This window comes from Lampetra planeri, unplaced genomic scaffold (genome assembly GCF_965212315.1).
Source record: "Lampetra planeri unplaced genomic scaffold, kcLamPlan1.2.h2 scaffold_153, whole genome shotgun sequence".
Lineage (NCBI taxonomy): Eukaryota > Metazoa > Chordata > Hyperoartia > Petromyzontiformes > Petromyzontidae > Lampetra > Lampetra planeri.
Genome location: NW_027614254.1, coordinates 60177 through 86664, shown reverse-complemented (window position 1 = coordinate 86664; position 26488 = coordinate 60177). Strand labels below are relative to the sequence as shown.

General features: G+C 45.5%; 1 protein-coding gene across 1 annotated transcript in view; it reads right to left on the bottom strand.

Annotated features, from left to right (window-relative positions):
• Positions 1 to 5035: 5035 nt before the first annotated feature.
• The window catches only part of LOC144739491 (uncharacterized), a 33740-nt gene continuing 12287 nt past the window's right edge, over positions 5036 to 26488 (bottom strand). Inside the window, exons 4-6 of the mRNA XM_078622437.1 lie at positions 19221 to 19267; positions 16422 to 17937; positions 5036 to 6735 (exon numbers count right to left, since the gene is read on the bottom strand). Coding sequence (XP_078478563.1) covers positions 5722 to 6735; positions 16422 to 17937; positions 19221 to 19267 — 2577 coding nt within the window. The 3' untranslated portion in view covers positions 5036 to 5721. The remainder of the gene's footprint in view (positions 6736 to 16421; positions 17938 to 19220; positions 19268 to 26488) is intronic.

Genomic DNA, 26488 nt, shown 5'->3' with positions numbered 1-26488 from the left:
GATTTGGGCTGCACTCATCTGCTGCGTCACCATATTGATACGGGTGACAGCGCGCCAATACGCCTAAATCCTTTTCGGTTGAGTCCCGCCGAAAAGGACCATGTCAAATCGGCTGTTGATGACATGCTAGCCGCCGACATAATTTCTCCCTCCAACAGCCCTTGGGGAGCGCCGATCGTCCTGGTTAAGAAGCAGGACGGTTCGTTGCGGTTTTGCGTTGACTTTCGGCGCCTTAATAAAATTACGGTTGCCGACGCATACCCGCTCCCACGGATGGACGAATCGCTTGACGCCTTGGCGGGAGCGCGATTCTTCTCCACATTGGACTTACTTTCGGGATTCTGGCAGCTTCCTCTGGACGATGATTCAAAGCCTAAAACTGCTTTCCGTACTCCGCACGGCCTGTTTCAATTCAACCGGTTGCCGATGGGCTTACACTCAGCGCCGGCAACTTTCCAGCGGTTGATGGAATTGGTTTTGGCTGGATTGCAATGGGAGTCGTGCCTGATTTATTTGGATGACGTCATTGTCTTTGGCAAAACTTTTGAGGAACATCTCCAGAGGTTGCGGGCGGTTTTCCTAAAGATGCGGGCTGCTAATTTGAAATTTAAGCCCCAAAAATGCCATTTGTTACGCGAGTCGGTGCGTTATTTGGGGCACATCGTGGGGCGCTCAGGTATTTCTACCGATCCCGCCAAAACGCAGTGTGTAAGCTCCTGGCCGACTCCCACCTCAGTGGGAGAGGTTAGGAGTTTTATTGGGTTTGCGTCGTATTATAGAGGCTTCGTCGCTAATTTTGCGACTATCGCCAAACCCCTACATGCTTTAACATCTAAAGGGGTTCGGTTTTGCTGGGGTCAGGAGGAGGAGGCTGCTTTTTGCTCCCTTCGGGATGCTTTGGTAAACGCTCCTCCCCTGATTTACCCTGATTTTTCAAAACCGTTCTTGCTCGACACCGATGCGAGCAACACGGGTATTGGGGGCGTGCTCTCCCAGGTGGTTGACGGCGTGGAACATGTGGTTGCGTACGGCAGTCGGGTGTTGTCTCCAGCGGAGCAACGATATTGTGTCACCCGTAGGGAACTGTTGGCAATTGTCCATTTCATCCAACAGTATCGCCCATATCTGTACGGTCGGCGTTTCACCGTCCGCACAGATCATGCGGCACTGCAGTACGCCCTGAGGGTTCAACAGCCATCGGGACAATTGTCCCGATGGTTGGAGGTCCTCCAGGATTACGATTTCCAAACCACATACCGTAAGGGCGTTCGCCACACCAACGCGGACGCTCTGTCACGCTTGCCAACCGCCTCCGAGTGTGCATGCCTCCTGGGGTCTGGACGTTGCAGGCCTCCAGGGGACACATCGCTACCTGTCTTGGCGGCCGCCAACGACGACGATGCAGTGGTTCCTAATTCGATCGAACAACAGGGCAAAGATTCCCTGTTGGGGTTGCCCGTCATTGAATGGGGGCGCCTCCAGATGGAGGATGTCTCCCTCCTCGGGTGGCGACGTCGCGTTGGCGGTGCGGCGGGGGGAAAAAAGAGGTGGTTCCGACGCATGGGAAATGTGCCAAGGTCTGCTGATGCATTGGGACGGGAAGTCACGCCGACATCGGCTGGTGGTCCCTACTGGGTTGCGGGGTAGGGTGGTATGGGCCGCTCATGAGCGCCTCCTACACCTGGGGACCCAAAAGACTCTCGCCTTGTTGCAACTTGATTTTTATTGGCCTGGCATGACGAGGGATGTTGGGGATTTGTTGGGATCATGCCCTCAATGTGCACAACGCAAACCGCCGGCACGGGAGTCTAACCCGCCTTTGCAATCGATCAAAGTGTCCAGGATAAACGAGCTGGTCGCTCTGGACATTTTGGGACCATTCCCCGCCACCCCCAGGGGGAATAGATATTTGTTGACTGGTGTCGAGTATTTTACACGCTGGCCTATGGCCTGGCCTCTGGCCAACCAGTCGGCAGCAGCCATCGTGGAGGCCTTTGTTCAGGGTTATGTCCTGGACAAAGGTGCTCCGGAGAGGTTGCTGACCGACCAGGGCAGAAATTTTTCCGGTAAACTACTCAGACAAGTCTGCGATCTCCTGGGCACAAAGAAAATTCGGACCTCCCCATATCACCCACAAACTGACGGGATGGTCGAACGTTTGCATCGCACCATCTCGTCCATGTTATCACAACAAGTTTCGGACTCGCAAACGGATTGGGACCTACAAATTCAGGGGGTCTTGGCGGCGTACCGGATGGCACCCCATGCAGCTACGGGGTTTTCTCCCTTTTACCTCATGTACGGCCGAGAACCAGACCCGCCTGTTCGTGCCCAGTTGCGGATCCCCGTGCCGCAGGGAAAAACTAATCTGGCTGACCATGTTAAATTTAATCTGGACAAATTGACCGAGGCACGGGATGCTGCAATGCAAAACTCTGACCTCCGTCAGAAGGCGAATGAGCGCCTCAGATTGAGTCGAGCGCACATACTGCAGTGGAAGCCGGGGGACAAGGCATGGTTGCACTGCCCCCAGGTGCCACTGGCAACCTCCTCTAAACTGGTGCGGCCGTGGCGGGGCCCTGTGGAAGTGGTGGAGGTGTTACGTCCGCAGTGCGTGCGCATAAAGTGGGGGAAGCGGAGATGGTTCGTGCACCCCTCTAGGTTGAAACCCTTCGCAGCGGTACACAATCCCACTTCACACGCGCGTGGCCAAACGTGTGGGGGGTCGGCCGACTCGCTGGGTCCGTCTCCGTCGCTCTCACCTAATGCCTTGCCGGCTGTGCCACCTTCAGGAGCATCGGGAGTGACGGGCTCACGCCCGATCACCCCTCCTGCGGATACCGAGGGTCACGCGGAGTCGGATGAATGCTCACCCCAAGACGGACAGTCGCCACCTGATGGTCCGCCACGCGGGGTTACCCCGTGCGAGGGGCCCGCTGCAAGGACGCGCGCTAAAATGCGCAAACTGTTGTGAGGCCGGAAAATGTGTACATAGCTGTTGTGTTTATTGGGTGTTGTGTGGGTGGTGTGTTCCCCGCTCCTCGGATGTACATATGTTGGGTTCACCGTGTGTTGTGTGTGCGTGGTGGGTTCCCTGCTGATTGTATATAGGCTGTTTTTTTTACGGAATTCGTATTTATTCGGGGGGGGGGTGTGTCGGGTTGTTTCTCATCTTGTTGTTGCGTTCTTGTTCTGGTTCCTGTTATTGTTCAAAAATAGTGAGGCACACGCGCGGTCAGGGGGTGAAGGCACCTTTATTGTCAAATTTTTGTATGTTGGCAGCCGGGACGGCTGCATGCTATGCGGGGGGGAGTGATGTAGGGGTGTTAGAGAGAGCCCGTTATGCATGGCAGCCTATGGTAAACAAACACAGTAGGCGGGGCTACATGTGTGCACAAGCAGGTGCCCTCTGCGACGTCCGCGCCAGACACCCTGGGGGGTCGATTCGGTCGTTATGATCCCCCGGGGCCCCACCCCTCAGGGAGGGGTTGGGTATAAAAGGGGAATGTATCGAAGGGCTCGGGAGTGATGTTTAGCTAAAGAAGAGGAGGCGGAAGACGTCTGAGATAGAGCCCTGGACTCCCCCTGGTACGCCGTCCTTATCAGGACCGCGCAGGCTCGAGCCAGTGGCGTGGTACCAGAGCCAGAGCCAGTGCTGGTCTGGACTCTGGGTACCGGGCCCGACTGACCAGTGTCGGGCCAAGATAGCCTCCCCTAGCCCATTAGTGGAGGACTCAGAGGCAGGCCAGGGTTAGCTAGAGAGGTGTGTCCTCAGATAGACGGGTGAGGGGGCCGATACCCCCTCAAATGTGTATGTCACAACGTTGGTGTTAAATAAACAAGTGTGCCTCCAACTCCGGTGTGAACGAGTCGTGAGCGTTACTACAAATACATGAGGAGTCATGATCCACTGGTGTAGATTGTAGCCTGGTTTTTAATTGGAGTGTCAGGATCGATAACACTGGTCAACACTTTTTCTGGCATAAGGTATTCCAACGGTTTTAAGGTAATTTTGGGGTGCTGATTCCAAATCTAGCATAAGTTTTTGTCTATCACCTCAGGTTTTTGAGATATCAAATATTGCATTTTCAATAAAAATATTAAATAAATGTGGATATCTACATAAAATATTATAAACACACCATCCTAAAAATACAGCACCATATGTTAACACTAAAGCAGTCACTGACTCGCAACAACTTGCAATCATACGTGACAGTTAATTTCGGGTAAAATCAATGAAAATGGGGTATGCCGATAGCATAAAAATGAGATGTGATAGAGCAAATCTGAGATCAGATTTGGAATCGGCACCCTGAAATTAGTCTAGAACAGCTGCAAAAGTCCAGGCCAGAAAAAAAGTTTTTTGTTGTTGACCAGTGTAATGTTCGCTTAATCTTTGTTGCTAAGTTTTGGATTTTCGTTATTAGAAGAAACATGAAAAAGTTAACCAAAGCGAAATACCTGTGTTCTCTTTCGTCGGGGGGAGAAGGGCGTGTTTTTTTTTTATGACTGACCCTTCCGTTGGCGGGAGGGTGGGTGTCATTATCTGTGTAATGCGGGCGTAAGCGACCTTCCGGATGTGACGTCACGGGGGGAGGAGTTACGTCACGTGGGAGAGGGGTTCGGGTCTTTAAGGGGAGAAACCGGAAGAGGAAGGGGGGTTGTTGGAGACTGGACTAGGGTGAGGCCACGCAGGGCGAAGGCTGGGAGGAGTGGCGAGATCGCCACACACGCTCGGAGAGGGGATTGGCACCGTCGGCCAGCGGTGACCAACCCAGGGAGCAGCGGCGAGGCTGCAGCGAGCGCAGCCAGCGAGGCTGCACGAAGAGGCAGCAGTGGGACTGCTCGGAGAGGGAGAGCAGTGGTGGAGCTGCAGCGAGGGCAGCCGGAGAGGCTGCGCGAGGAGGTCAGCAGCGAGGCTGCTAGCGGCTACGGGAGCGACAGCAGCGTCGGCGCCGAGCGAAGGGTCTCAGAGGGAAGGAGCCGTGTGGGAAAAGTAGACGAACCCGAATAAAGGACACCAAGCCAGATACCGTGGTCGAGTCTTTTATTACATCTGTATGGTTCATCTCCTGCCCTCTGGCCTCGAGTGTGGTGAGAGTGGGTGCTACAATCCTTTGTTTGTGGCACTGCGATTGATTGAAAAAAAATTGGCAGAATTATTCTTAATATGAATTTTGGAAAAAGGGTCGTAAATACAAGTTACCACGATATGATACGATACGTTCAATGCATGTTAAAAGTTTTTATAGCAGATAGGATTTTTTCCTGAAAAAACTTTATGAAATTGCAGTTCATATAGGTGGGCTAAGAATTGACCTTGTTTTTTACTTTAAATTTTACTGTGCAATATAGTATTATAATTAATAATATATATAGTTTATACAGTATGGTACTATAAATGGCTGTTTTGCTAAATTATCACAATTCTTAAAGACTCCTGGGTAGGCTAGGCCATTTTCGACTTACGATATTTTCGACTTACAATGAGGTCATCGTAATGCATCTCCATTGTAAGTCGGGGACTACCTGTAGTGAATGCTTGGGAGCTTATTGACTCTCGTTCCTGGTGAGATATCTACCCAACCCACAGATGCACCAAGACTGGCTGCTCTTACCCTGCATGTTGAACTAAGGATTTCAATGTTCAACTTCACATTCTTTTCATTAAAGGCCTGTGACATTGGTGCATCTATTGGGAGCGACATCGTCTCAAGCTTACACATCCAACGGATCTCCATTTGACTTTGTATTATCTAGGAAGTCCACCCACACCTCCACTTCCACAAACTGCTGCGAGTTGCCTCGCTCTGCTTCACAGTCAGAATTCCTTTCCTGCTTCACGTTGCCTCCATCGATGTGAAGGTCCCATTTTGGAGTCGAATCTTCATCTTCACATTTTACCTTCACTTCTTCGCTCTTCACCATCACCTCTTCACATTTCACAATCAACTCTTCAAATTCCGCCTTGATACCTTTAAAAGTGCCCAAGCTGGGATTTTCTTCCGGTACTTGTTTCATGAGGGATGGGCTCCTTACGGCACTTTGACTTTCACAAGCTGATTTCAGACTCCACTTCTTGTGGATCTTCTGATGCTTCTGTGTTCTCTGGTGTTCTTGAAGACGTTGTGAACGTGCAAACGCCTTCCCGCACGGAGTGCACCTGAAGGGTTTCTCTGTGTGTGTTCTCTGGTGTTTTGCAAGATTAGGCGACTGTGAAAATGCCTTCCCACATACACTGCACTTGAAGGGCTTCTCTCCTGTGTGTGTTCTCTGGTGTTTTGCAAGATCAGATGACTGTGAAAATGCCTTCCCACACATACTGCACTTGAAGGGTTTCTCTCCTGTGTGTCTTCTCTGGTGTCTTGCAAGATCAGATGACTGTGAAAATGCTTTCCCACACACACTGCACTTGAAGGGTTTCTCTCCTGTGTGTGTTCTCTGGTGTTTTGCAAGATCAGATGACTGTGAAAATGCCTTTCCACACACACTGCACTTGAAGGGTTTCTCTCCTGTGTGTGTTCTTTGGTGTCTTTGAAAAGTTGATGGATCTGCAAACACCATTCCACACAGAGTGCACTTGAAGGGTTTCTCTCCCGTGTGTTTTTTCTGGTGCTGTGTCAAACTTCCAGTCTGATCCGTGCTGTATGCATGCTGGTCCCATTGTTGCCTTGCCGTACCGAGCCGCGCTGACTGCCTGTCCTGCATCATGCCAATTCTGCAGAGGAAGCGTCAGAGGAAGAGACATCTGCAGACAGAAAATAGCATCTACACGGCAGTATCGAGGCACAGAAGAATGAATATACGCATATATATGTACACAATCTTGATTTGAAGCTTTCATGACTGCAGGAATCCATACTCTATGGTTCTTTCGGTAAAGTCACGTAGGTAGAAATAACAAATGACGTTTTGAACGCAACACAAGCGTTCGTCTTCGGGTTAAAATCGCGCTAGTTGAGATGTCTGCTGTGATTTATTTTAATACACGCTTTCATTTAACTCACTCTGTTGTTATTGTTGTCGATGTTGTATCCTCAAATCTCGTAACTCCATTTTAACCCACTTCCCAATGTGGTATCGACTGCAAACTTGGTATACAGTGAGGGAAAAAAGTATTTGATCCCCTGCTGATTTTGTACGTTTGCCCACTGGCAAAGAAATGATCAGTCTATAATTTTAATGGTAGGTTTATTTGAACAGTGAGAGACAGAATAACAACAACAAAATCCAGAAAAACGCATGTCAAAAATGTTATAAATTGATTTGCATTTTAATGAGGGAAATAAGTATTTGACCCCCCCTCAATCAGAAAGATTTCTGGCTCCCGGGTGTCTTTTATACAGGTAACCAGCTGAGATTAGGAGCACACTCTTAAAGGGAGTGCTCCTAATCTCAGCTTGTTACCTGTATAAAAGACACCTGTTCACAGAAGCAATCCATCAATCAGATTCCAAACTCTTCACCATGGCCAAAACCAAAGAGCTCTCCAAGGATGTCAGGGACAAGATTGTAGACCTACACAAGGCTGGAATTGGCTACAAGACCATCGTCAAGCAGCTTGGTGAAGTCACGTAGGTAGAAATAACAAATGACGTTTTGAACGCACACAAGCGTTCGTCTTCGGGTGAAAATCGCGATAGTTGAGATGTCTGCTGTGATTTATTTTAATACACGCTTTCATTTAACTCACTCTGTTGTTATTGTTGTCGATGTTGTATCCTCAAATCTCGTAACTCCATTTTAACCCACTTCCCAATGTGGTATCGACTGCAAACTTGGTATACAGTGAGGGAAAAAAGTATTTGATCCCCTGCTGATTTTGTACGTTTGCCCACTGGCAAAGAAATGATCAGTCTATAATTTTAATGGTAGGTTTATTTGAACAGTGAGAGACAGAATAACAACAACAAAATCCAGAAAAACGCATGTCAAAAATGTTATAAATTGATTTGCATTTTAATGAGGGAAATAAGTATTTGACCCCCCCTCAATCAGAAAGATTTCTGGCTCCCGGGTGTCTTTTATACAGGTAACCAGCTGAGATTAGGAGCACACTCTTAAAGGGAGTGCTCCTAATCTCAGCTTGTTACCTGTATAAAAGACACCTGTTCACAGAAGCAATCCATCAATCAGATTCCAAACTCTTCACCATGGCCAAAACCAAAGAGCTCTCCAAGGATGTCAGGGACAAGATTGTAGACCTACACAAGGCTGGAATTGGCTACAAGACCATCGTCAAGCAGCTTGGTGAGAAGGTGACAACAGTTGGTGCGATTATTTGCAAATGGAAGATACACAAAAGAACTGTCAATCTCCCTCGGCCTGGGGCTCCATGCAAGATCTCACCTCGTCGAGTTGCAATGATCATGAGAACGTTGATGAATCAAACCAGAACTACACGGGAGGATCTTGTCAATGATCTCAAGGCAGCTGGGACCATAGTCACCAAGAAAACAGTTGGTAACACACTATGCCGTGAAGGACTGAAATCTTGTAGCGGCCGCAAGGTTCCCCTGCTCAAAAAAGCACATATACATGCCCGTCTTAAGTTTGACAATGAACATCTGAATGATTCAGAGGACAACTGGGTGAAAGTGTTGTGGTCAGATGAGACCAAAATGGAGCTCTTTGGCATCAACTCAATCGCCGTGTTTGGAGGAGGAGGAATGCTGCCTATGACCCCAACAACACCATCCCCACCGTCAAACATGGAGGTGTAAACATTATGCTTTGGGGGTGTTTTTCTGCTAAGGGGACAGGACAACTTCACCGCATCAAATGGACGATGGACGGGGCCATGTACCGTCAAATCTTGGGTGAGAACCTCCTTCCCTCAGCCAGGGCATTGAAAATGGGTCGTGGATGGGTATTCCAGCATGACAATGACCCAAAACACACGGCCAAGGCAACAAAGGAGTGGCTCAAGAAGAAGCACATTAAGGTCCTAGAGTGGCCTAGCCAGTCTCCAAACCTTATTCCCATAGAAAATCTCTGGAAGGAGCTGAAGGTTCGAGTTGCCAAACGACAGCCTCGAAACCTTAATGACTTGGAGAAGATCTGCAAAGAGGTTTGGGAAAAAATCCCTCCTGAGATGTGTGCAAACCTGGTGGCCAACTACAAGAAACGTCTGACCTCTGTGATTGCCAACAAGGGTTTTGCCACCAAGTACTAAGTCATGTTTTGCAGAGGGGTCAAATACTTATTTCCCTCATTAAAATGCAAATCAATTCATAACATTTTTGACATGCGTTTTTCTGGATTTTGTTGTTATTCTGTCTCTCACTGTTCAAATAAACCTATCATTAAAATTATAGACTGATCATTTCTTTGTCAGTGGGCAAACGCACAAAATCAGCAGGGGATCAAATACTTTTTTCCCTCACTGTACTCATGCCATACTGATGACAATACTATATTCTATCATTCAATTTTTTTTTAAACAATCTTTTTTACATGTTATGTTTCGGCTTTGGTCTAATTGTCCACGGTAAACTGACGTTGGCTGTAATTGACCACGGTCACTTACATTATGGCAAGCCTCGGGGACACTTCCTGGAGTCGTGGAGTTCTTCCATTACTAGTACATTTCATAAAAGCGTGTTTTTAAAATAATTTTTTAAAATATTACTTATTTTATTTCTACCTACGTGACTTTACCGAAAGAACCAAAGAGTAAATATAAATACAGTCACACATGACTAACACGTCTATACGTATTCATATATTTTATATATTCATGATAAAAAAAAAGTTTCCCAAATTCATCACACGGGCTGTTATGGCACACTATGAGAGGGCAAATGGTCATACACATTCCTTCAAAATCAATGTTAACCCAAAACTCCAAGCACACAATTTCGGCTGTCTGGCTACAAAATGAATATTTATAATAGCTAAATTCAGGTGACATAGCAAAGGGTGTTGAAAATAATACTACTTGTGTTATGCATAAATTAATGTTCAATCGCAACTTAGAGGTGTGAAGCCAGGCTCAGATTTCCTTGAATGTAGGGATGAACAGATCTAACGTCAGCTGTATGTGTGCTGTGTCAACTTCCTGACTGCTTCCATTCTCATAAAGAGTTCCAGATGAAAACAAAAAACATAAACCATTGTTTTCATATAACCTCCGTGTTCAATAGTTAATAGACTTTACTTCAAACACAAACTTGACACTGCCACACACTGCCGTGTTAAACAGGTGGTGGCGTGTCCAGAACCATGCCTGGCACCACACCTTCATCTGCTCAGTATTAATGTTTCAGTTTCATTTATTAGGTACTAGCTTTACTACCTGGCTTAGCCCGAGACTGGGATTCTTGTCTTGAATGAATCCACGGCCTACGCGGAAGGTGGGGGGTGCGTGACGTCGGCATGCACACTGCGTGACGCTGCCGCATGCGGGTGACATCACAGACGTGAGGTCACCGTTCACTTGCCGTGCAAAATATATCCATTATTGCGCTCCCCCAAATGCAAAAGTCATTTTTTATACTTTTTGCATTGTGTACAATCTGGAAGGTACCCACATGCCAAATTTAAAGTTTGTTGCATGTCGGAACGTATGCTAAACATTTCGAACAGACACATTCACAAATTTCCCTTTTATATATAGATAACCCCGTGAGCCATGCGGCTCTTGACTCGGGGGCAACTGCAACAAACAAAAACATGAACAAGAAACATCTTAAAGTGACTACACGCAACAGAAAAATTCAGTTAAAAACAGTAGAAAAAACACCGTATTTCAACGCTGTGTGCAAAAATCCCAGTGGGATGCAAGTCAACAAAAACAACCATAAGACAATTTAGATTAAAGTTATCAGGCTAACTCTGTACTACCACAAACAAACATGGCTAAACCAAAACGTTTTCAATGCTTCCTCACTCCACCAAATAATTGAGGATGAAATCAACATAACCGAGTTTGCGTGTCTCCCTCTCTCTCCGTGGTGGCGTGGATTTTCCTCCAGATGCCCCTCCACATTTAAGAGTGAACATCAGCACGCGTTTAGAGTCTTTGACCGATAGTCATTTCAACACGTTGACAAAGCCCACCTTTGTTGTGTGGGCAGGTCGCTTCTGAAAACAAGAGCGGATGCTTGTCGCACGAAACGTCGTTATTTATTTTATTTTCTGACCTACGTGACTTTACCGAAAGAACCAAAGAGTATGGATTCCTGCACTCACGAAAGCTTCAAATTATAAGAGCGGTACAGCAGCTCAAGTGGGCTTGGCCTGGTTACATAAAATAAAAATCGAAAAAGTGTCCTCGTGTTGTAGTATTTCCTGCAGTCACGAAAGCTCCAAATCTCTCATTGCCATGCTAATTTCTCTATCCCCCCCCCCCGTCTCTCTCTCTGCCCCCCTCTCTCTCTATTTAAGGCCTCGACACAGAGGTGTTGTTTCTGTGTGTGCCTATGTGTGTCTCTCACTCTGTGTGCCTATGTGTGTCTCTCTGTGTGCCTATGTGTATGTTTCGCTCTGTGTGCCTCTGTGTGTCTCTCTCTCTGTCTATTTGTGTGTGTCTCTCTATCTGTGTCTCTCTCTCTCTGAGTGCCTATGTGTGTGTCTCCCTCTGTGTGCCTTTGTGTGTGTGTCTATGTGTCTCTGTCTCTTTGTTATCTCTCTGTGAGCCTATGTGTGTGTCTATCTCTCATTGTGTGTCTCTGTGTGCCTATGTGAATGTCTCTCTGTGTCTTTGTGTTATCTCTCTGTGTATCCATGTGTGTGTCTCTCTGTGTCTGTGTTATCTCTCTCTGTGTGCCTGTGTATCTCTGTAATGCCTGTGTGTCTTTCTGTCTCATCTCTCTCTGCTTATGTGTCTCTCTGTTTGTCTGTATCTCTCTCTGCTTGTGTCTGTGTGTCTCCGTGTCTGTGTTTAGTTCTCTCAAATTTAGCAATCTTTGGAAGAACGTTAATCAACCAGGTGGGGTGTTGACTGTAATGTTAGCCGACTCGCTGTGTTGTGTTGTATTGCATTGTAGTTCTAAATTTATTTTATTTTATACCTACGTAACTTTACCGAAATAACCAAAGAATATAGTTCTAAGTTTACAAGCTTTGTTTTCTCATTTATTTGTACCTGATGGTGATTGCTCGTGTCGCAAAGGAAACGTCGTATGCTATTACTTAATTAATGTTTTCTTTCTACGCGACTACCGAAAGAACCAAAGAGTATGGATCCCTGCACTCACGAAAGCTCCAGATCAAGTTCAACCGAGATAATTATTTTTGTTTCTTTCGGTAAAGTCACGTAGGTAAAAAATAAAATGAAACGACTAAATAAAAAAGAAATTCAAATTTTTTATAAAAAAATATTTTTTAATTAAAAGTTCAATATTATGAAAAAACAACAAAAATAAATGAAACTAAATACATTTTGTTGTTTTTAATTTTTTTACGAAAAGAAAATTGTATTAAAAAAATATTATGAAAACAACTAAAATAAATGAAAAAACTAAATTAAATTGGTTGTTTCTTCATTTATTTTATTTCTGCTGCCGTCACGAAAGCTTCCAGATCAAGTTGAAGCGAGAGAATTCAAGCAAAGGCCTTCAGGCGAGGGCAGGAGGCGAGGCCCCTCGTGGCTAGGCCCCACGTTGTAATGTCCCAACCTTGACATGGATTCCCATACTCGCTGCGACTCAATTGACATCCCTACGAGAGAGAGAAATAGCGAACGAAACTCTACCTTGGTAAACAACAACCACCACCACAACCACGATGAAAATCTCTCACCTCAGATTTCAGCTGTAGCTTCTCGTTACCTCGCGTTAATGACCCGCCAGTCACTGGGCGCAGCTTTGCCCAAATAAGGATTGTACCAGAACATAGGCGGTAACCAAGCAGGGGTGACATGACGTTACTAGCGAGGCGCACCGCCCCCCCTGGAGTTTCACGCCGATGAGGTAATGCTTAGTGGAGACGTCAGAAAACGGGAGTTCCAAGTTTTGCGTACAGGGGACGTCTATAAATGACGTCACGCGATTTTGGCCGATTTTTGACCCCTCTACCCCCCTCGTCACACAGCGTCACAAAAAGTCAGACCCCCCTCAAATGACGTCACAACCCTCTGCCCCCCCCAAAAAAAACATGCTTCAAATCGCTTTAAACTAGTCATTGTAGTGCGTATTTAACGTGGCGCTGCACTCTGATGTAGGAGAAAACATTTATTTAACCGGTCCTGAGCCACCCCTACATCGACTCAGCCTCAAATGCGTACCCGGTGCGGTGTGCGAACATCGCCACCCGCTAATAGCACTTGCCCCAATAGTCTGTGAAGGCTATACCGGGGGGGATCTTTGTCTTTGTATGTACACACACGTGGCCGATTACACAGCTTAAAGGTCTCTACACAAGTAGCAGTGAAAGTTCACAAATTCACGTGTCTGGTTTATTGTGTTTGGTTACAATTATTTACAACTCGTAAATTACAGGGCGTTTCAGAAGGGTGGACCGCATCTGCTTTGAAATTGGGTGTTATGTCATTTCTGTACGATTCCAATCATTTTCGATTTAAAGCTTTCGTGACTGCAGGGATTCATCTTCTTGGTTCTTTCGGTAAAGTCACGTAGAAGGGAAATAATAAAACATAAAATAATTTTCACGACGTTTCGGCCACAACACAAGCAGGTCTGTCACCTGAGGACGGCTGCTTGCGTTGTGACCAAAACGTCGTGAGAATGATTGTTTTATTTTTATTATTTCCCTTCTACGTGACTTTACCGAAGGAACCAAGAAGATGATTCCAATCATTTTTACACGCATATATTTAACTCAATTCGTCTGTTGTATCCTCAAAAACGAAATCTTGTAACTCAAATTTTACACACTTCCCAATGTGCTAACGACTGCAAACTTGGTATAGCAATGTCATACTGATGACAACACGATATTATATCATAAAAAAGATCCAAAACATAGATTTTTTTTAACTTTTAACACGCTTTTATTTAAACTTACTGTATGTGTTGTATCCAAAAATCTTGTAACTCAATTTCAACCGTATTCCCAATTTCGTATCGAATGCAAAATTCGTTAAGGTGTGTCATACTGATGACAATACTATATTCTATCATTAAAAATAAACATTTAAAACATAATTTTTTAAATGTTATGTTTCGGCTTGGGTTTGTCAACTGACTTTGGCTGTAATTGGCCACTGTCCCTTAAGTTATGGCAAGCTTCGGGGCCACTTCATGGAGTCGTGGAGTTCTGCCATTACTAGTACATTTCATAAAAGCGTGTTTTGAAAAAGTTATTTTCTCAATTACTTATTTATAGTCAAAATCGCCAAATTTGCGGCGCTTCACTGCAAGTACAGGGAGAGACGAGAGGTGAGGCAGCGACGCGCTCAGCCTCCCCTCTGATTGCGCAACCCCTCAGACACTGGATGGAACGCGGGCAGTAAGGGCGTGCCTGTTACTATCTCAGCATGTCACCAATTGAATGTTTGTAGACCCCTTCATTACATGTCCTCGCCTTCCATAGTCCGGGTAACTTAGTTCAAGTACAGTAGAACCTCTGGTCACGACCATAATTCGTTGCATAACTTTGGTCGCAACCCGATTTGGTCGTGACTCAAACCTAATTTCCCCATTGGATTGTAAGTAAATACGATTAATCCGTTCCAGACTCCTACGAACTGCATATAGTTTTTTAAAGATTTTTAAGCAAACATTTTTAATTATGCCATAGAATTCAGTGTAATAGTAAACTAAATGTAAAAAGCTTTGCAAAACACTGAGAAAACCTTGAACAGAAAAAACTAACATTGCCGCGACAAGGTTTAGAATCGTTCAACAAGATTACTGTTTCATCTGCTACATTAGTCGGTCGATTCTGAGAGATTCATGTTTCTATTGAAAGTAAGTTAACAGTAATATTTGGGTACAGTAATGTTTTTGGAAGCATTCACCGTATTATCGTATGAACGTTAACTTCACCACATCATCGTATGAATGATGCGAGAAGAGAATAACGGGTTATGTTAGCGATTTACGTACTCGGCGCTTTCGCTCTCTAAATTATGGCTTGAATGAGGGGGGAGGGGTTTGACTACACTCACACAATTTATATCTTACTAGGAATTTTATGTAGCAAAAGTTATATACATAACTGTTACGCTTTGTGTAATTCAACAAAAATGGAGCGGAAGGGGGAAATCGGCCGCGGCCGTGTTTGATCGCCACCCGAGTATGTGTTCGTGACCAGATTAAAAAATGTCAATGTTTTGGATGGAACCCAAAAGCGTTCGTGACCAGAGGTTCTATTGTATGTGTATAAAGATACGTAGGCTCGCTGGTCTCGTCATGAATCTGCAATGAAAAAGCACCAGGGTAGGCAGCTATCACATCTGCCTCACTGAGGGGGGGCGTCAGACACACCCCCCCTTCGGTGAGGCCACGCCCCCGGTGCCTCCATCAGCCACAGACCTCACCCCATGTCACTGGCTCCCATCCATCGCGTTCAGTGTTAATTACCGAGGCTCACAAAGCCAGACTCAGCCTCCCATAGGCTTCAGTGTTAATCACTGAGGCTCACAGGGCCAGACTCAGGCTCCCATAGGCTTCAGTGTTAATCACTGAGGCTCACAGAGCCAGACGAAGGCTCCAATAGGGTTCAGTGTGAATCACTGAGGCTCCTGGTGAGATATCTACCCAACCAACAGATCCACCAAGACTGGCCGCTCTTACCCTGCAGGTTGCACCTAAGATTTAAATGTTCAACTGTGACAAAGGTGCATCTGTAGTGGTGATACGCGCTGGCAGTAGGGATCGTCTGGCAGCGCGTGGTGATTGGCTGTGTATTGGTGACGCGCGCTGACAGTGAGGGATCGTGTGGCAACGCGGGGTGATTGGTTATGTGGTGGTGACACGCGCTGGCAAAAGGGATCGTGTGGCAGCGCGTGGTGATTGGTCAACTAGAGTGGGTGCTCACATCGCGGTCCGCATAGGCTCCGCCCCCTCGGGAGCGGAGGACTATAAAAGGCGATGCGCGCGGGCGCTCGGGGAGTTGGTAACCAGTGAAGACGGAAGACGGAGGAGGAAGAGATAGGGCCCTGAGACCCCTAGCCCCGCTGTCCTTGTAAAGGCCGGGACCCTGTGTGGCTCAGAGGCGGGACCTTGGGACCCGCGGCCGGACGTCTTTGGGAGGGCCGGGCTGCGGGACCCAGTGGTCGTGATCCATACCCCGGCTAGGGTGGGTCTGTGAGTTCCCCTGGAAGCTACGGGGCTGGAGAGCCCGTGTGTGTGTAGGCAGGTAGAACGTGTAGCGTGAGCTGTAGTTGACCACACGTGTTATTGTGGCTACGGAAAGTGTTAATAAAGTGTGCTACCCGTCAAGTGGTCTCCCGCCGTAATTTAAAATATTACACATCTATCGGGAGCGACATCGTCTCAAGCTTACACATCTAACGGATCTCCATTTGACTTTGTATTATCTAGGAAGTCCACCCACACCTCCACTTCCACATACTGCTGCGAGTTGCCTCGCTCTGCCTCACAGTCAGAATTCCCCTCCTGCTTCATGTTGCCTCCATCGATGTGAAGGTCCCATTTTGGAGTCGAATCTTCATCTTCACATTTTACCTTCACTTCTTCGCTCTTCACCGTCACCTCTTCACATTTCACAATCACCTCTTCACATTTCACAATCACCTCTTCAAATTCCACTTTGATACCTTTAAAAGTGCCCAAGCTGGGATTTTCTTCCGGTACTTGTTTCATGAGGGATGGGCTCCTTACGGCACTTTGACTTTCACAAGCTGATTTCAGACTCCACTCCTTGTGGATTTTCTGATGATTCTGTGTTCTCTGGTGTTCTTGAAGATGTTGTGACCGTGCAAACGCCTTCCCGCACAGAGTGCACCTGAAGGGTTTCTCTCCTGTGTGTGTTCTCTGGTGTTTTGCAAGACTAGGCGACTGTGAAAATGCCTTCCCACACACACTGCACTTGAAGGGTTTCTCTCCTGTGTGTGTTCTATGGTGTGTTGCAAGATCACGCGACTTTGAAAATGCCTTCCCACACACACTGCACTTGAAGGGTTTCTCTCTTGTGTGTGTTCTATGGTGTTTTGCAAGATACCACTGTGAAAATGCCTTCCCACACACACTGCACTTGAAGAGTTTCTGTCCTGTGTGTGTTCTCTGGTGTCGTGCAAGATTATGTGACTGTGAAAATGCCTTCCGACACACACTGCACTTCAAGGGTTTCTCTCCTGTGTGTGTTCTCTGGTGTATTGCAAGATCAGATGACTGTGAAAATGCCTTCCCACACACACTGCACTTGAAGGGTTTCTCTCCTGTGTGTGTTCTCTGGTGTATTTGACAATTTTCTGGACCTGCAAACGCCATTCCACACACACTGCACTTGAAAGGTTTCACTCGTGTGTGTGTTCTCTGGTGTTTTGCAAGATTAGGCGACTGTGAAAATGCCTTCCCACACACACTGCACTTGAAGGGTTTCTCTCCTGTGTGTGTTCTCTGGTGTTTTGCAAGATCAGATGACTGTGAAAATGCCTTCCCACACACACTGCACTTGAAGGGTTTCTCTCCTGTGTGTGTTCTCTGGTGTTTTGCAAGATGTTGTGACTGTGAAAATGCCTTCCCACACACACTGCACTTGAAGGGTTTCTCTCCCGTGTGTGTTCTTTGGTGTCTTTGAAGAGTTGATGAATCTGCAAACGCCATCTCACACAGAGTGCACTTGAAGGGTTTCTCTCCCGTGTGTGTTCTTTGGTGTCTTTGAAGATTTGATGAATGTGCAAACGCCATCTCACACAGATTGCACTTGAAGGGTTTCTCTCCCGTGTGTTTTTTCTGGTGCCGTGTCAAACTTCCAGTCCGATCCGTGCTGTATGCACGCTGGTCCCATTGTTGCCATGCCGTACCGAGCCGCGCTGACTGCCTGTGCTCCATCAGACCAATTCTGCAGAGGAAGCGTCAGAGGAAGCGACAGCTGCAGACAGAAAATACCATCTACAAGTCAGTATCGAGGCAAAGAAGAATGAATATACGCATATATATGTACAATCTTGATTTGAAGCTTTCATGACTGCAGGAATCCATACTCTATGGTTCTTACGGTAAAGTCAAGTAGGTAATTATAACATAAATGACGATGTTTCGAATGCAGCACAAGCGTTCGTCTTCGGGTGAAATCGCGATAGCTGAGATGTCTGCTGTGATTTATTTTAATACACGCTTTAATTTAACTCACTCTGTCTGTTGTTGTCATTGTTGTATCCTCAAATCTTGTAACTCCATTTTAACCCACTTCCCAATGTGGTATCGATTGCAAATTTGGTATACTTATGCCATACTGATGACAATACTATATTCTATCATTAACGTTTTCTTTTAAACAATATTTTTTACATGTTATGTTTCGGCTTGGGTCTAATTGTCCACGGTAAACTGACGTTGGCTATAATTGAGCACGGTCGCTTACGTTATGGCAAGCCTCGGGGCCACTTCCTGGAGTCGTGGAGTTCTTCCATTACTAGTACATTTCATTAAAGCGTGTTTTTAAAAATATTACTTATTTTATTTCTACCTAAGTGACTTTACCGAAAGAACCAAAGAGTATATATAAACACAGTCACACATGACTAACACGTCTATATATATTCATATATTCATGATAGAGTTAAAAATTTACCCAAATTCATCACACGGGCTGTTATGGCGCACTATGAGAGGGCAAATGGTCATAAACATTCCTGGAAGCCCTCGTATCTTCAAAATGAATGTTAACCTAGAACTCCAAGCACACAATTTTGGCTGTCTGGCTACAAAATGAATATTCATAAGAGCTAAATTCAGCTGACATAGCAAAGGGTGTTGAAAATAATACTACTTGTGTTATGCATAAATTCATGTTTAATTGCAAATTATAGGTGTGAAGCCAGGCTTAGATTTCCTTGAATGCTGGGATGAACAGATCTAACGTCAGCTGAATGAGTGCTGTCAACTTCCTGACTGCTTCCATTCTCATAAAGAGTTCTAGATAAAAACAAAAAACTTAAACCATTGTTTTGATATAACCTCCATGTTCAATAGAATTAATAGACTTTACTGCAAACACAAACTTGACACTGCCACACACTGCCGTGTTAAACAGGTGGTGGCGTGTCCAGAACCATGCCTGGCCCCACACCTTAATCTGCTCAATATTAATGTTTCAGTTTCATTAGGTACTAGCTTTACTACCTGGCTACGCTCGAGACTTGGATTCTTGTCTTGAATGAATCCACGGCCTACGCGGAGGGATGCATGACGTCAGCAGGCACACTGCGTGACACTGCCGCATGCGGGTGACATCACACAGATGTGAGGTCACCGCTCACTTGCCGTGCTAAATATATCCATTATTGCGCCCCCCCCCAAAAAAAATCATTTTTATACTTTTTGCATTGTGTACAGTCTGGAAGGTACCCACATGCCAAATTTCAAGTTTGTTGCATGTCGGAAAGTATGCTAAACATTTCGAACAGATACACATTCACAAATTTCCCTTTTATATAAAGATAACCCCGTGAGCCATGCGACTCTTGACTCGGGGGCAAATGCAACAAACAAAAACGTGAACAAGAAACATCTTAAAGTGACTACAAGCAACAGAAAAATCCAGGAAAAAACTGCAGAAAAAACACCGCATTTCAACTCTGTATGCAGAAAATCCCAGTGGGATTGCAAGTCAACAAAAACAACCATAGGACAATTTAGATTAAAGTTATCAGGCTAACTGTGTACTACAAAAAACAAACATGGCTAAACCAAAACGTTTTCAATGCTTCCTCACTCCACCAAATAATTCAGGATCAAATCAACATGGTTGAGTTTGCGTGTCTCCCTCTCTCTCTGTCGTGGCGTGGATTTTCCTCCAGATCGCCCTCCACATTTAAGAGTGAATATCAGCACGCGTTTAGAGCCTTTGACCGATAGTCATTTCCAAACATTGACAAAGCCCACCTTTGTTGTGTGGGCAGGTCGCTTCTGAAAACAAGAGCGGACGCTTGTGTTGCGCCCAAAACGTCGGGATTTATTTTATTTTCTACCTACGTGACTCTACCGAAAGAACCAAAGAGTATGGATTCCTGCACTCACGAAAGCTTCAAATCATAAGGGCGGTATAGCAGCTCTAGCGGGCTTGGCCTGGTTACATAAAATAAAAACCGAAAGTGTCCTCGTGTTGTAGTATTTCCTGCAGTTACGAAAGCTCCAAATCTCTCATTGCCATGCTCATTTCTCTACCCCCCATCTCTCTCAGCCCCCTTCTCTCGCTATTTAAGGCCTCAACACAGGTGTTGTTTCTGTGTGCCTATGTGTGTGTCTCTGTGTGTCTCTGTGTCTGTGTTATCTCTCTCTGTGTACCTATGTGTGTCTCGCTCTGTGTGCCTATGTGTCTGTCTCTCTCTGTCTGTGCTTTCTGTGTGCCTGTGTGTGTGTCTCTCTCTCTCTGTTATCTCTCTGCTTCTGTGTCTCTCTCTGTGTGTCTGTGTTATCTCTCTCTGCTTGTGTGTATGTGTCTGTGTGTCTCCGTGTCTGTGTTTAGTTCTCTCTCTCAAATGTATCAATCTTTGGAAGAACGTTAATAAACCAGGTGGGGAGTTGACTGTTATCTTAGCCGACTCTCTGTGTTGTATTGCATTGTAGTTCTAAGTTTATTGAATTTTATACTTAGGAAACTTTACCGAAAGGACCAAAGAGTATAGTTCAAGTTCAAAAGCTTTGCTTTAGATTTCGATTTAAAGCTTTACTTTCTCATTCATTTGTACCTGATGGTGATTGCTCGTGTTGAAAAGGAAACGTCGTATGCTATTACTTAATTTATTTTTTCTTCCTACGTGACTTTACCGAAAGAACCAAAGAGTATGGATTCCTGCACTCACGAAAGCTTCAAATTATAAGAGCGGTACAGCAGCTCAAGTGGGCTTGGCCTGGTTACATAAAATAAAAAACGAAAGTGTCCTCGTGTTGTAGTATTTCCTGCAGTCACGAAAGCTCCAAATCTCTCATTGCCATGCTCATTTCTCTACCCCCCCTCTCTCTCAGCCACCTTCTCTCTCTATTTAAGGCCTTGTCACAGAGGTATTGTTTCTGTGTGTGCCTATGTGTGCATCTCTCTGTGTGTCTCTCTCTCTCTGTGCCTATGTGTGTGTCTCTCTGTGTCCCTGTGTTATCTCTCTCTGTGTTTATGCGTCTGTCTCTCTGTGTGCCTATGTGTGGGTCTCTCTCTGTGTCTATATGTCTCTTTCTCTGTCTCTCTTTCTGTGTGCCTATGTGTGTCTCTGTCTCTGTGTTATCTCTCTGCTTATGTGTGTCTCTCTCTGTCTGTATTATCTCTCTCTCTGCTTGTGTGTCTGTGTGTCTCCGTGTCTGTGTTTAGTTCTCTCTCTCAAAATTTGCAATCTTTGGAAGAACGTTAATAAACCAGGTGGGGTTTTGACTGTTATGTTAGCCGACTCGCTGTGTTGTGTTGTATTACATTGTAGTTCTAAATTTATTTTATTTTATACCTACGTAACTTTACCGAAAGAACCAAAGAATATAGTTCTAAGTTTACAAGCTTTGCTTTCTCATTCATTTGTACCTGATGGTGATTGCTCGTGTTGCAAAGGAAACGTCGTATGCTATTACTTAATTAATGTTTTCTTTCTACGCGACTTTACCGAAAGAACCAAAGAGTATGTATCCCTGCACTCACGAAAGCTCCAGATCAAGTTTAACCGAGATAAATATTTTTGTTTATTTTCGGTAATGTCACGTAGGTAAAAAATGAAATGAAACAACGACTAAAATAAATTATTTTTTTATTGCATTTTTTAAATTAAAAATATTTTTAATGAAAAAAAATATTATGAATAAACAACTAAAATAAATGAAACTAAATACATTTAGTTGTTTTTTACATTTATGAAAAAAAAATTGTATCAAGAAAATATTATGGAAAAAACACCTAAAATAAATGAAAAAACTAAATTAAATTGGTTTCATTTATTTTGTTTCTGCTGCCGTCATGAAAGCTTCCAGATCAAGTTGAAGCGAGAGAATTCAAACAAAGGACTTCAGGCGAGGGCAGGAGGCGAGGCCCCGCGTGGCTGGGCCCCACGTTGTAATGTTCCAACCTAGATATGGATTCCCATACTCGCTGCGACTCAATTGACATCCCTACGAGAGAGAGGCTCTACCTGGGTAAACAACAACAACCACAACAACCACCACCACCACGATGAAAATCTCTCACCTCGGATTTCATCGGCAGCTTCTCGTTACCTCGCTACGTTATGGCGGCAGCAGGATGTGACGTAAAATTCACTTCCGGGGTACAAGACACGCCCCCAACGAGCGGGGCTGGGTAACTGAATAACTTATTCGTCAACTGCAGGAATGACTCAACTCGTTGTACACTCATTGGCTCTTTCGGTAAAGTCACGTGTCGAGGGATGATGGGGCGTGGGTGCTGAACCCGTCGCAATAAAAAACAAACTCGCGAGGGCTTTTAACGAATATATTATGTTAATTGTATTTCATTTCTTTACCGAAATAACCAATGAGCAATTCCTGCAGTCACCATGCTGAGATCCTAGATTATGTTAATGAGCCGCCAGTCACTGGGCGTAGCTTTGCCCAAATAAGGATTGTACCGGAACAGAGATCGGCGGGGACCAAGCAGGGGTGACATGACGTCACTAGCGAGGCGCACCGCCCCCCCTGGCGTTTCACACCGATGAGGTAATGCTTAGTGGTGACGTCAGAGAACGGGGGTCAGAGTTCAAGTTTTGCGTATTGGGGCCGTTCATAATTGACGTCACGTGATTTTGGCCGATTTTTGACCCCCCTCCCCCCCTCGTCACACAGTCACAAAAAGTCAGACCCCCTCAGATATGACGTCACAAAGCTCTGCCCCCCCCCAAATATATAAAACACGCTTCAAATCGCTTTAAACTATTGTCATTGCAGTGCGTATTTAATGTGGCGCTGCACTCTGATGTTGTAGGAGAAAAGATTTATTAAAAAGGAGACCAGGGGGGCGAGGGTTTGAGAAATGTGACGTCACATCAATATGCACAACTTTAAATACATATAGAGTATAGACAAAACGTTCTGCTTAATTCTAGATTTGAAGCTTTCGTGACTGCAAGGATTCATACTTTGTTTTTTTTTTCGGTAAAGTCACGTTGGTTCTACGTAATTAAATACTTTTTTTTTATAAATGTGTATATAACATTCTTTTTCATATGTTATGTTTCGGCTTGGGTCTAATTGTCCACGATGGGAAAACGCACAAAATTAGCAAGGGATCAAATACTTTTTTCCCTCACTGTACTCATGCCATAATGATGACAATACTATATCCTATCATTAAATAAAATAATTTTAAACAATCTTTTTTACATGTTATGTTTTGGCTTGGGTCTAATTGTTCCCACGGTCAACTGACGTTGGATGTAATTGTCCACCGTCCCTTACGTTATGGAAAACTTCGGGGCCACTTCCTAGAGTCGTGGAGTTCTTCCATTACTAGTACATTTAATGACAGCGTGTTTTGAAAAAAAGTTTTTTACAGGTTACATACTTATAGTCAAAATCTCCAAATTTGCAGAGCTTCGCTGCAAGTACAGGGCGAGACGAGGGGTGAGGCAGCGACGCGCTCAGCCTCCCCTCTGATTGCGCAACCCCTCAGACACTAGATGGAACGTGGGCAGTAAGGGGGTGCCTGTTACCATCTCAGCATGTCACCAATGGAATGTTTGTAGACCCCTTCATTATATGTCCTCGCCTTCCATAGTCCGGGTAACTTAGTTCAAGTACAGTAGAACCTCTGGTCACGACCATAATTCGTTCCATAACTTTGGTCGCTACCCGATGTCATTGCAGTGCGTATTTAATGTGGCGCTGCACTCTGATGTTGTAGGAGAAAAGATTTATTAAAAAGGAGACCAGGGGGGCGGGGGTTTGAGAAATGTGACGTCACATCAATATGCACAACTTTAAATACATATAGAGTATAGACAAAACGTTCTGCTTAATTCTAGATTTGAAGCTTTCGTGACTGCAAGGATTCATACTCTTTGTTTTTTTTTCGGTAAAGTCACGTTGGTTCTACTTAATTAAATATTTTTTATAAATGTGTATATAACATTCTTTTTCATATGTTATGTTTCGGCTTGGGTCTAATTGTCCACGATGGGAAAACGCACAAAATTAGCAAGGGATCAAATACTTTTTTCCCTCACTGTACTCATGCCATAATGATGACAATACTATATCCTATCATTAAATAAAATAATTTTAAACAATCTTTTTTACATGTTATGTTTTGGCTTGGGTCTAATTGTTCCCACGGTCAACTGACGTTGGATGTAATTGTCCACCGTCCCTTACGTTATGGCAAACTTCGGGGCCACTTCCTAGAGTCGTGGAGTTCTTCCATTACTAGTACATTTAATGACAGCGTGTTTTGAAAAAAAGTTTTTTACAGGTTACATACTTATAGTCAAAATCTCCAAATTTGCAGAGCTTCGCTGCAAGTACAGGGCGAGACGAGGGGTGAGGCAGCGACGCGCTCAGCCTCCCCTCTGATTGCGCAACCCCTCAGACACTAGATGGAACGCGGGCAGTAAGGGGGTGCCTGTTACCATCTCAGCATGTCACCAATGGAATGTTTGTAGACCCCTTCATTATATGTCCTCGCCTTCCATGGTCCAGGTAACTTAGTTCAAGTACAGTAGAACCTCTGGTCACGACCATAATTCGTTACATAACTTTGGTCGCTACCCGATTTGGTCGTGATTCGAACCTAATTTCCCCATTGGATTGTATGTAAATACGATTAATCCTACGAACTGTATATAGTTTTTAAAAGATTTTTAAGCACAATAATGGTTAATTATGCCATAGAATTCAGTGTAATAGTAAACTAAATGTAAAAACATTGCATAACACTGAGAAATCCTTGAACAGAGAAAACTAACATTTCCGCGTCAAGGTTTAGAATCGTTCAACAAGATGACTGTTTCATCTTCTACATCAGTCAGTCGATTCTGAGAGAGAGAATATTCGTATGAGCAATTCATGTTTCTATTGAAAGTTAACAGTAATATTTGGGTACAGTATTGTTTTTGGAAGCATTCACCGTATTATCGTATGAACGTTTACTTTACCGCATCATCGTGTAATAAACGACTGGACCACGATGTCTGGCTCAGTGTCCTTTATTCGGTTCGTGCTGTACACCCACACGGCTGTCTTTACTCTGTAGCTTCTCCACGGTGCTGACTCCAATGTCGGCCCGATCCACAACAGCAGCCCCGCTGCTGTTTCTCTCACACACCCCCCCTTGGCTGTACTCGCTGCAACTCCTCTCTCTCCACCTCCTGGCAGCCTCGTGCTGTCTCTCTCTCTCCGCAGCTCCTCCTGGCAGCCACACCGCTGCCTCTAACACGCAGCCCTTCTGGCTGTCTCCTCTGCAGCTGCACACCACTCCGCAGCTTCCTCTTGTCTTCGGGGTTGGCTCCCGATAGCCGTCGGTGCCCCCCCCTCTTCTCACCCGCCCGCGTGGCCTCACTCTTTTCCGCTCACACCCCGACTGACTTCCCCTTCCGGTTTACCCGCTTAAGGACCCGAACCTTCCACCCACGTCACATGACTCCACCCCCCGTGACGTCACATCCGGAAGGTCGCTTACGCCCGCATTACACCACCCTCCCCCGTAGAAAAATCCCAGCCGACCTCGGCTGACCAATAGCAAATCGTAATGCGGCGAACCGAGCTTCCCCCCCTAAAGGACACTAAGCATACAATGTAACAGCAAGAACAACAACAACAACGCAATTAACATCAACGAACGTACAAAAAGCATGCAATAAATACAACTGTAAGAAAAAAATAACAAGACAGCAACAATCAACGAAACGTAAGCGATTTGGAACGTGTGCGGGTCGCCGGCCCGTCCCGGACGGTCGGCGGCCCACTCGCAGAACGGGAACGCGATGAAAGTCGAGGAATGACAGGGGGTAATCCCCCTGTCGCAGCTGGAAGTCCATCGCCGTCCCGTGTCCCTAAAGAGTTAGTCTTGGGCTTGTCCTGTGACCGTGCCCGCAGCTGGGTCGGAAGGGCTGCAGGGCTCGAAGGTCCCGCAGACCTGGCAGGCGTCCTCCGAGCAGGGCCCCTCGTCCCCCGCAATGTCACGGCCGGCCTGTCTGGAACAGGTACGACAGGCGCTCTAGCAAGATCAATGGACGCAGGCAGGGGAGAGTCAGCAGCAACAGACCCCGGCAAGGCAACATTGGGGGATGACGCATCATGTAAGGGAGCAACATATGGTTTCAAGCGCGACGTATGCACAACCCAGCGACGAGACCCAATCTGGACGCGTGCTGACTGTGGGTTGGGAACCGCAATGAGGCGTACGGGACCATGCCAGGGTTTGTGCAATTTCGGCGAGGTCCCCGGACGTACCTGTGGACAATGAA